This window comes from Cebidichthys violaceus, unplaced genomic scaffold, assembly GCF_023349555.1.
Source record: "Cebidichthys violaceus isolate CVI_PGR_0920_01 unplaced genomic scaffold, fCebVio1.0.p SCAF_12, whole genome shotgun sequence".
Lineage (NCBI taxonomy): Eukaryota > Metazoa > Chordata > Actinopteri > Perciformes > Stichaeidae > Cebidichthys > Cebidichthys violaceus.
In genome coordinates, this window is record NW_027176285.1 from 11,830,982 (window position 1) to 11,841,346 (window position 10,365).

General features: G+C 38.8%; 1 protein-coding gene across 2 annotated transcripts; it reads right to left on the reverse strand.

Moving 5' to 3' along the window:
- Positions 1 to 383: 383 nt before the first annotated feature.
- On the reverse strand, positions 384 to 9,831 carry sec14l7 (SEC14-like lipid binding 7). 2 transcript variants are annotated; one of them, XM_068706389.1, is made up of 12 exons: positions 9,733 to 9,831; positions 8,275 to 8,350; positions 6,917 to 6,960; positions 6,736 to 6,798; positions 5,946 to 6,134; positions 4,875 to 4,970; positions 4,715 to 4,775; positions 4,534 to 4,617; positions 3,960 to 4,066; positions 3,744 to 3,883; positions 2,774 to 2,943; positions 384 to 2,148 (listed from the first exon to the last, which is right to left on the reverse strand). In XM_068706389.1, exons 1-12 carry the CDS (start codon positions 9,784 to 9,786, stop codon positions 2,018 to 2,020), a joined length of 1,215 nt encoding a protein of 404 aa, XP_068562490.1. In that variant the 5' UTR covers positions 9,787 to 9,831; the 3' UTR covers positions 384 to 2,017. The 2 variants fall into 2 exon arrangements, with proteins under 2 accessions (XP_068562490.1, XP_068562491.1); XM_068706390.1 differs by having other exon boundaries at positions 2,043 to 2,167.
- Between the last annotated feature and the right edge of the window lie 534 nt (positions 9,832 to 10,365).

Below are 10,365 nucleotides of genomic sequence, written 5' to 3' on the forward strand. Positions count from 1 at the left end.
TAATGATGATAATGATGATAATAATATACTAATAATAATAATAGCTCCCTTAATGGTACTTTTAATTAAATTAGTCTCGCTCAAATAGACCTTTTACCTTTTAAATTATTTAACTTTAAAACATTAAAACTCTTATTTGTCTTCTTCTCTTAATATTTCTTTATTATTAGGTCCTAATATTTCGTGACCAACAGTTATGTAACACAACATGTTCCTCTCTCACTGCCACCTTGTGGTCAAACCAGTGAAAGTGATTCTGCATTCAATTAAAATTGAATACAGATTATAATTGTAAGGCAGAAATTAAATGTGAGTGATTTGGGTTGTGGTTTGCTACAAATTGATATTATCATGTTTTAGATTAGAATATTAAATACCAACAGTTTCTGTTCAATACACAATTTCTGCTTTTATTACAAGAAATACACAAATTAAACGTAACAGAAGATTCCTCATAAATTAAAACAATACATTTTGTAAATCCCGTCATCGTAACGACTTCAAGTTGTTTTTCAATATTTAGCTTTAGCATAAAAACATCCTTCATTTCAACACATTACATAACAATCTAATAATAGATTCAAACGGTTATGAGCAGAATAAATGTTTAATTATGACGCAGAAATCTACTGGAGGAATGTAACTTTGCTCCTTTCGTCTCTTTCTTCTTCGTTCAAACACAAAACTTCAGCCAAGTAAAAAGAAAACAGCTAAACGATCGTCACAAGTTCACGCAGTTAACGTTTGAAATGCTGGTGAAACAAATTATATTTATCTTCATTATCGTCCTGAATTGTCAGTAAATCTTCATCTCAATGATTATCTACCTGTCTTAGTGGTCATTTTGTGTCTCTTTGAGGTTGTTTTCACCCTTTTCATAGTTGTTGTGACTCTTATTGTCGTTGTTTTGGTGTCTTTTGTGGTTATTTTGGTGTCTTTGTAGTTTTTTTGTGTGTCTTTATTGTCAATTTTTAGTGTCATTTTGTGTCTCTTTGAGGTTGTTTTCACCCTTTTCATAGTCGTCATGAATCTCTTTGTGTCTCTTTGAGGTTGTTTCGGTTTCACTGTAGTCTTTATGTGTCTCTTTATCGTCGTTTTACATTTCTTCGCGGTCTCTTTGTGTCTCTTATTGGTGGTTTTGAGTCTCTTCCTGGTTTCATACATGTCTCTTTGAGTGACACTTTGTAGGTGAGGGCCAAGGGGCCCCTGACGTTTTGGCCCTCAGGTTGGCCCGTTCATGAATCCATCCATAACTAGAATGACCATAGTTTAGTAAAACAAAGCTTACTGAAGCCTACAGCAATTCACTTTTGTAATATAAAGCAGTACAATCAGCGCTGTAAATATTTCCCTAATGGACTTCAAACAGTGAAATTAGTGTTCTGGTACCACAGTCGATCCTGAGATGTGTTTGAAGTGTTTATTTTAAAAAGTGACATCAAGTAGAGAGAACTGTGTGTAACCGATTGTAAGTAAACAGTAAACTTAAATCTGTTCAGCGGTACGCTTTAAAGAGCAACTCAACACCTGCAGAGAGTGTCGCTGCAGTGATGTCACGGTGTACTCCAGGGTGTGTGAGTACACCGTGACATCACTCAGTGTGTTTTCTCATACGTCACATAAACCTGGTGTCCATCATCAGGGTCGGGGACTCTAGAAACCTGATTCCTTCTGGTCGATTTCTCCTGAAGAACGTCGGTTTATAATTTGCATTTTAAAGCGCCTATTATTTAATATTGCTGCCATGATAATCAATGATCTCCTGAGGGAAGTATGTGTCTCTTTAGCTGCTAAATGCTCCACAAAAAAAACATCACTATTTAATCAAGTTACCGCCGGCTGATTACGAATGCCGAACTGATACAAACACAACGCTCAGACTGGAGTCCACAGCTCGTGTTTGTTGCCCCGAGGCCTCAGAGAGGGTTGATGCAGCCCTGATGTAAAAGCATTGATTTTGTCGTCAGTGATCGGTGATACTCCGTGAACTCCGTCACTCGTGGATCCGTGCTGTCGGTCACTGCAGCCTCCGGTCTCCTCGGCTGTGAGGACTCGGCATCTGTCCGTCCGGAGGAGGAAGAACATCGACTTTGTAGCTCACCTTCTTAGACTGCAGGAAGCTGTAGCTGTTATCAAAACACAGCACGTCTGCAGAAAAAGAAGGAAACTAGAGTTACTGTGAGGAGCTTTTATCTGGTCCTGAACCAGTCTCAGTTTAGTCCTGATCCTCTATCAGACCTCCATCAGTAAAGAGACCATCAGAGAGAAGATGGTCTATTTCTATAGAGTTACTTAATGCTCGTCATCGGTGCCACCGGGTCGGATTCTGGTGATTCAGGTTCACCAGAAACTCCTTCAGCTCAGACTCCAGCAGAGACCGGTCCACTGTGGACAGAGCCTCCAGCAGAGACCGGCCCACCGTAAGCTAGCTGTTTCCCCCTGTTTCAAGTCTTTATGCTAAGCTAAGCTAATATTAAGAGTGGTGGCAAGAAATCGAACAAGCACATTTCCCAAAATGTCAAATGAAAAAAATAATGAAATCAAAACCCCCGTTTGTTACTATTTATATATTAGAATTGGCGTTTCTATCTCCATACGGAGGACATTCTGATTTTGGCACACAGGAGAACTTTCAGTTGGTTGCAATCTACAAACTCACCACTAGATGGTGCTACACCTCACACACTGGCCCTTTAAATAAAGCTAACCCTTGCCTTCATGTTTTCAGCCCTTTAATCTAACGGCCTCTCTAGCAGTCACTCGGTAGACTCACAGACGCCGGGCTCGGGGCAGGTGAGGTGGCGGTCTTCGGGGACCAGGTGAGCGTTGTAGCGTTCGCTGGGCAGAACCTGAAGCATCTCAGACACCTTCTGACCGACGCCCTCTTTGGTCCGTCGGAACACGCCGAACCCGATATCTGCTCCGTCACTGGCAAACTGACACCTGGGAGGAAACACATGGTATCTGATGTAGTTATTCAAAAGTACATTTTAACTGCTGCATCTGAAAAGCATCAACAAACTAGCCGCCATGTTTATTCACACAATCGGTACTGTAGCTTGTTTTATTTAATTTCTTAATTGTTTAATATGTAAGTATTATATGTGCATATACTGTATATGCATGTCAGCACATTTGTAAGCAATTCTCATACAATTAGGAAGATTCATGTTGTACAGAGCTGATAAAACAAAGTATATTTTCAGCTGCTAAAGGTTTAAATACTTGTGTTGTACCTCAAAAGACTACTAAAGGTTTAAATACTTGTGTTGTATCTCAGAAGGCTACTAAAGGTTTAAATACTTGTGTTGTACCTCAGAAGGCTGCTAAAGGTTTAAATACTTGTGTTGTACCTCAGAAGGCTGCTAAAGGTTTAAATACTTGTGTTGTACCTCAGAAGGCTGCTAAAGGTTTAAATACTTGTGTTGTATCTCAGAAGGCTACTAAAGGTTTAAATACTTGTGTTGTACCTCAGAAGGCTGCTAAAGGTTTAAATACTTGTGTTGTATCTCAGAAGGCTACTAAAGGTTTAAATACTTGTGTTGTACCTCAGAAGGCTGCTAAAGGTTTAAATACTTGTGTTGTACCTCAGAAGGCTGCTAAAGGTTTAAATACTTGTGTTGTACCTCAGAAGGCTGCTAAAGGTTTAAATACTTGTGTTGTACCTCAAAAGACTACTAAAGGTTTAAATACTTGTGTTGTATCTCAGAAGGCTGCTAAAGGTTTAAATACTTGTGTTGTACCTCAGAAGGCTGCTGGCTGCTGAAACATCAAACTCCAGCTGGAAGACGGATCCTCGGCTGACGGTCACACTGTTGTCGTACTGAACCTTCACTGAGTCCTGGATGTAGTACGACCGGGGAACCGTACCGCCGTACTTTATCTGCAAAGCAAACACCAACCGGTTCAGTCCCGGTCATTTAGAAAGACTCTCCTCCCCCCCCGCTCTCCTCTCTGACCATGGTTCTGCAGCGAGGGTCTCCGTCCGGGTCGGTCAGGGTTCCTCCGTAGACCACAGGAAGCTGCTCCGGGTCGATGTGTTTACGCAACACCTCCTGCCAGTTACCTACAAACACAGGAAGGTGATCAATTATTATTGTGATGCTTTCAGTCAATGTCAATGTATCAATTAATGTATTCATATATTAGTAATAATGTTAATGTAGTCATTTATTAGTAATAATGTTAGTAATTAGTACTTAGTACTAATACAGTGTGGTATTAGTACTTTTACTTGTAACAGAGTATCTTTACAGTGTGGTATTAGTACTTTTACTTGTAACAGAGTATCTTTACAGTGTGGTATTAGTACTTTTACTTGTAATAGAGTATCTTTACAGTGTGGTATCAGTACTTTTACTTGTAACAAAGTATCCTTACAGTGTGGTATTAGTAGTTTTACTTGTAACAGAGTATCTTTACAGTGTGGTATTAGTACTTTTACAGTGTGCAACATTAGCATGCTAACATGCTAAGCTAGGATGATAAAAGGATGAATGTGAGCGGTTTTATTCTTATTGTCCACTCTCTTACTTCCTAAAACGATGATCTTACGGCGCGTTTCCTCACACAGGAAGTGTTTGATGAGGTTGTAGGCCATGGGGAACATTTTGGGAGCTGCAGCAAAGACATGAAGACACAAACTGAAGATGAAAAACACAAAACATAGTGAAGAAAATGAGACTTATAGACAAACAGTCACAAGATGAAGCACCTTTGATTAGAAACACTCTCTTCAGCCCCTCTGGATAGTTCTCTTCAAACATGGTGAGGATCTACAGCACAGGAGAGCCGCCATGATTAAAGTACATTTATATTATTATATTATTATATTTAATGTGATATTATATAAGATGTGAGTCCAGCTCACTAACCTCTCCATACGTCTCTACCGCAGGTTTCCAGACGTGTTTCAGTCCAAGTCCTTCACAGTCGTAGATCAGAGAGACCGCCTCAATGTTCTGACCCAACTGAGACAAGAGAGGGAGGAGGTGAGGAGAGGAGGGGAGGAGAGGAGGGAGGAGGGGAGGGAGGAGAGAGGGGAGGAGAGGAGGGGGGGAGGTGAGGAGAGGAGAGGAGGGGAGGAGAGAAGGGAGGGGAGGAGGGAGGAGAGAGGGGAGGAGAGGAGGGGAGGAGGTGAGGAGAGGAGAGGAGAGAGGGAGGTGGTGAGGAGAGGAGAGGAGGAGAGGAGGGAGGAGAGAGGGGAGGAGAGGAGGGGAGGAAGGGAGGAGAGAGGGAGGAGGTGAGGAGAGGAGAGGAGGGGAGGAAATGAGGGGAGGATAGGAGGTTAAGAGAGGAGGGGAGGAGAGAGGTAGGAGGAGAGGAGGTTAGGAGATGAGAGGAGGTTAGGAGGAGGTTAGGAGAGGAGAGAGGGAGGAGGTTAGGTGAGGAGGTTAGGAGAGGGGGAGAGGGGAGGAGGGGAGGGGAGGAGGTTAGGAGAGGAAGGGAGGAGAGGAGGTTAGGAGATGAGAGGAGGTTAGGAGAGGAGGGGAGGAGAGAGAGGAGGTTAGGAGAAGAGGGGAGGAGAGAGGGAGGAGGTTAGGAAAGGAAGAGGAGAGGAGAGGCAAGGAGAGGAAAGGAGGATAGGAGGATAGGAGAGGAGAGGAGGGCAGGGGGGAGGAAAGGAAACAAGAGAAGAGAAGAGAAAACAAGAGAGGAGGGGAGGCAAAACAAGGCAAGAGGATGACAAAGAAGAAGTGGAAACAAAAGCAGAGAGAAAGGGAGGAGAGGATGAAGGAGAAGGTTAAGAGTTAAATCAACAGAAGAGACAAGGAGAGGAGACAAGTTGACACAACAGCAGATAAATACAAACAAGAGAGGAGAAACAAAGGAAAGGAGATAAGAGAAACAAGAGGAGAGAAAATGAGAGGAGATGGAAGGAGATGAGACAAGAGAGGAGGAGAGGATCCAAGCTGACATAAAAGAAGAGCAGAGAGGACACAGACCTTCTCAGACTGCCTCCTACACTCCCGATGCAGCACCTCCGTGTGTCTGATCTTCGTCTTCATGAAGTCCTGTTTGGTCGCCGATAGCAACAGCCCTTTGGGGTCCAGAGGACCGATGACATCATACCAGATGGGGCTCCCCTCTCTGTCGAATCCACACATCCCCCCCGACACATACTGCTCAATCACCTGAAGAAGAACTTATACTGTCAATATTACCAGAGGTGGAGAGGAACAGGTACATGTACACAAGAACTGTAGTCATGCAAAGTTATTGTACTACTTTATAGAGTTGTCCTCCTACATCTCAGCGGTACATATTGTGTTTTTTACTCCACTACATCTCAGAGGTAATATATATATATATACAAATATTTATAAATATATATATATATAAAAAACAATATACATATAAAAAATACATATATATAGATCAATATATATATATATATATATATATATTAAAAAAGATATATTAAAAAGATATTTAAAAAAAATATATAAAAAAATATGTATATTAAAAAAAAGATATAAACACACATATATATATATATATATATATATATATATATATATATATATATATATATATATATATATATAAAATAAAATAATTTAAGTTTCAATAAGAGATCTATATTTAAATTTGAATCCAAAATGATTCCTGGAATAAAACCTGACTCCTCCTGTTGAATTATTTTATAATATCTATAACAGGTAAATAAATAAATAAATTAGTTCAACAATCCCGACTTCTTTACTTGACGTGTTACAAACAGAACGTCTTCACCTCTGGAGGTTTCCAGTCTGATATGATGGAGTCCACATTCATCTTCCTCCTGAACTCCAGGTGCTGCAGAGACAAAGAGACAGAGACACAGAGAGACAAAGAGAGGTTAGAAACAGGACCATCCTGCAGCCCTTCAGTAGAAACAACATGACTGATGAACGTGTTTTAAAGATGAGCTCACCTTTCTGATCATGACTTCAGCTTTCTGCACATTGAAGCTACGAGCTGTAAAGAGACAGAAAATAAATACTGATTATCAAAGTAGAGAAATGAAGCAGCATTTACCAAAGTACTGTACTTTAAGGACCCATTTGAGGTATATACATATACATATATACTAGAGTAGTAGAGTGCACTAGAGTATTTTCTTCTCATGCCACTTAACACAATATTACAATATCTACCTCTGAGATGTAGTGGAGTAGAGGTATAAAGTAGCAGAACACTTAAGTAAAGTACATCTACCTCAAAATTGTACTTCAGTACTTTAAGTAAGTTTAAATGAACACATTAGTGTCCATAAAACGTACTATTATGTATTTGTCCGACATGTGAAACATAAAATGTGAGGCACTATTATTCCTTCTCTGATCATCACTGATTTGTAAATGTTGCACCAGTTTCCATCTATAATATGTCTGATAATCAAACAACAGAAAACCTATTCAATACTCTTTATTTAAAAGTCAAGTAAGGATACAAATATTGATCGACCGTCCCAGAGTCCCCAAATCTGAACTATGGACCACTAAACAAACACAATGTGCTGCACAGACGTCCAGCTCAACAACAGGCGAGTGAGGAGATGTAAAGAGGAATGACAGGATTCCTCTGTAAGGAGACGAAGCAGCTAATTTAATTTGTACTCATCAGATCTTATATATCTCTACTTATTGTATTTTAGAAGCTGGGTTTAGACTTTAAAGGAGGGGGGAAGTACCTTCTGTTAAAAATCTCTGCAGATTTTCTGACGTTGAGTTTTGTTCAGCGTAAAACAAACATTTACTGTCGGATAAGACTATTGAGCTAAAGGTAGATCAAACCCTCCTGGCTGAGTAAATACTTTGTTTCACGTCCACAGGGTCAGGGGGAGGAACGTTATAGGAAATACATTACTGAATAACCAGGACAAGGAGGACATTTTTCTTCGCTTTCAAGGAATTGGTTGACATTCTCTGCAATAAATCCTCCTTTAGTAGCATAAAATGGAAATACTCCAGTAAAGTACAAGTACCTGTAAGTTGTTCTAAAGTGCAGTACTTTCCACCGCTGGTGACTCATTAGAATAATTATTTTAAATAAAAGAGGGTAATCTGAGTTGAGTGTTGTGTAAATAACTCATGTTGACTTTAGAGTGAAACATATTTAATCTGGTGTTTTTCTTTGTTCTATAATTATTTGGCTGTTCCGCTCTGTGCCAGTTCTTTATCTTTGCTTTTTATTTGGATTAAAGGAGTCACCTTGTAGTTGTTGTTTTGCCAGCATCAAACCCGCACAGAGGAACAAACAAAAAGCTGAATTGAGGTTAGAGGTTCTCACCTCTGAGCCAGCGGAGGAGGTAGTGGTCGTGTTGAGCAGGCAGGTCAGGGAGGACGTCCTGGATCCTCCCCCGAAACTGGAGGAGAACCAAATGGAGCAAAACACTATCAACCATACATTTAGAAAAAGCTGTTTTTATTATTTAAGTCATAGTTTGACAGAGTTAGATGAGATGATTTGACGCCACTCTCTTGTTTGTACAAACAATATGAAGCTTTGGTTAGCTTAGCTTAGCATAAAGACTGGAAACGGGGAAACAGCTAGCATAGCTCCGTCTACTGGTAACGGCAAAATCCAGATACCAGCACCTCTAAAGCTGATTATCACGTTATATGTTGTTTAATTTGTACAAATACTTATGTGAAAAGACGACAAACGCAAGAAATAGTTTGATAATTTAATTAAAATCCCATCAGGACATTTACCAAATTCTGACATTTTATAAACCAAATGATAAACTTTTAACAATTAAGAAAACAACTGACATATTACCTATAATAACTATATTTGTGACACATTAAACAGAATAGATAATAACTGTTTTGTTATTGCGACCCACCTTGAACTTTTAGTGTAATCTGTCATTTATGTATATTCTGAGCCTACAAACAAAATAGTACTGCAAGGTAGGATTTATAGGAATATTTGAGTAAAAGTACCTTCAGTGGAAGAACTCAGATACTTAAGTACATGTACTATTAACAAAATGTGCTTAAACGTATCAATTTGTTACATAAAATAACTGTTCAAAGTGTTTTATTATTACTATATAATCTGTATTAGATTTATTTGCACTAAAATTAAAGTGTGTCCAAATAATGTTATTGTTGGTCGAGCTGAAGGTAGTTTTAACTTCTCTGTTTACAATAAGAAAGTTCAATATACAAGAATATATATATTTTTTTAAATCATCCGATCTTTCAAATTAAAACATTAATTCATTAAAAAGTAATACTTTTTTTTTTACATTTCTTGCTCTTTTTCAGGGGGAATATTGAATAATTTTAACTTCTTTGGGTCTCGAACATGACAAGAGGAACAGTTAATAACACATTTTATTTTATAATCTTAGTTAATTTTTTTTTAATCTTAATCTGAAAAGTACCCATAACTATATCTGTTAAATAAGTCTAGTAGTTGGATAAAACGTACAATATCTCATCCTGAAATGTCGTACAGTACAAAGTAGAATAAATTGGAAATACTCATGTAAAGTACAAGTACCTCAAAGTGTGTTTAAGTGCAGTAAATGTAGAACAGAGGTAAGAATGTCTCTTTAAAATAAGATTCATGTCACAATAAGCACTCAGCTGGAGTTACCATAGGATCCCTGTGAAACCACAACAAAAGAAACCGTCGAGACGACAGAAACAAAACACTGTGAGGTCTGTGAGAATATCAACGTCCAGCGATAAATCACAGGATCAACACATCAACACAGATTAATACCACGTTTACCTCCGTTAATAGTTCAGCCTGTTTAGGGCTCAAGTCTCCGACTCGTCCGCTCATCTCTGCTGCGACAGAAGCTGTAAATGAAGTGAAGAAGAGGGAAACCTGCAGGTAGACCAGTGAACACCACGCCTCCCCCCACACACACACACACACACACACACACACACACACACACACACACACACACACACACACACACACACACACACACACACACACACACACACACACACACACACACACGCTGAGGCTCTTTATTGCGACACACTCTGTTGTATGGAAGCCCATTTACGCCAGTAAAATAAACAAATAAGATGATTACTTGTGAATAAAAAAAAAAAAAAGTTTTCTTTTTCAGAACTAATGAGAGAGTATTTTAAAAATAATGACAGGATGTTGGGGTTTTTTTTTTATCACATTGGCAGAAATGGTAGTAATGTACAAAGTAAAAGTCATGCTTTTAAGTTTTTACACAAATAAAAGCTTTTTTATTATTACTAGCGATCTGTTTTATTATTATTATTGGTTTTATCTGTAATTATTGTTGCGTATTGTATTTTTTGCATTATTTGGTCATTTTATTTGCTTCAAGTACTGAATTGAAACTTTGTTTTAGAAAGCGTTGTTTAGTTTATT

Bases quoted from the DNA above. Each gene is read 5' to 3' on its own strand.
- sec14l7 (XM_068706389.1), bottom strand. From the start codon at position 9,786: ATGAGCGGACGAGTCGGAGACTTGAGCCCTAAACAGGCTGAACTATTA. The intron at 8,351-9,732 runs GTAAACGTGGTA...GTTCTCCTCCAG, and splicing joins AGGCTGAACTATTAACGGAG to TTTCGGGGGAGGATCCAGGA. The intron at 6,135-6,735 runs GTGAAGACGTTC...GTTCTTCTTCAG, and splicing joins CAGACTGGAAACCTCCAGAG to GTGATTGAGCAGTATGTGTC.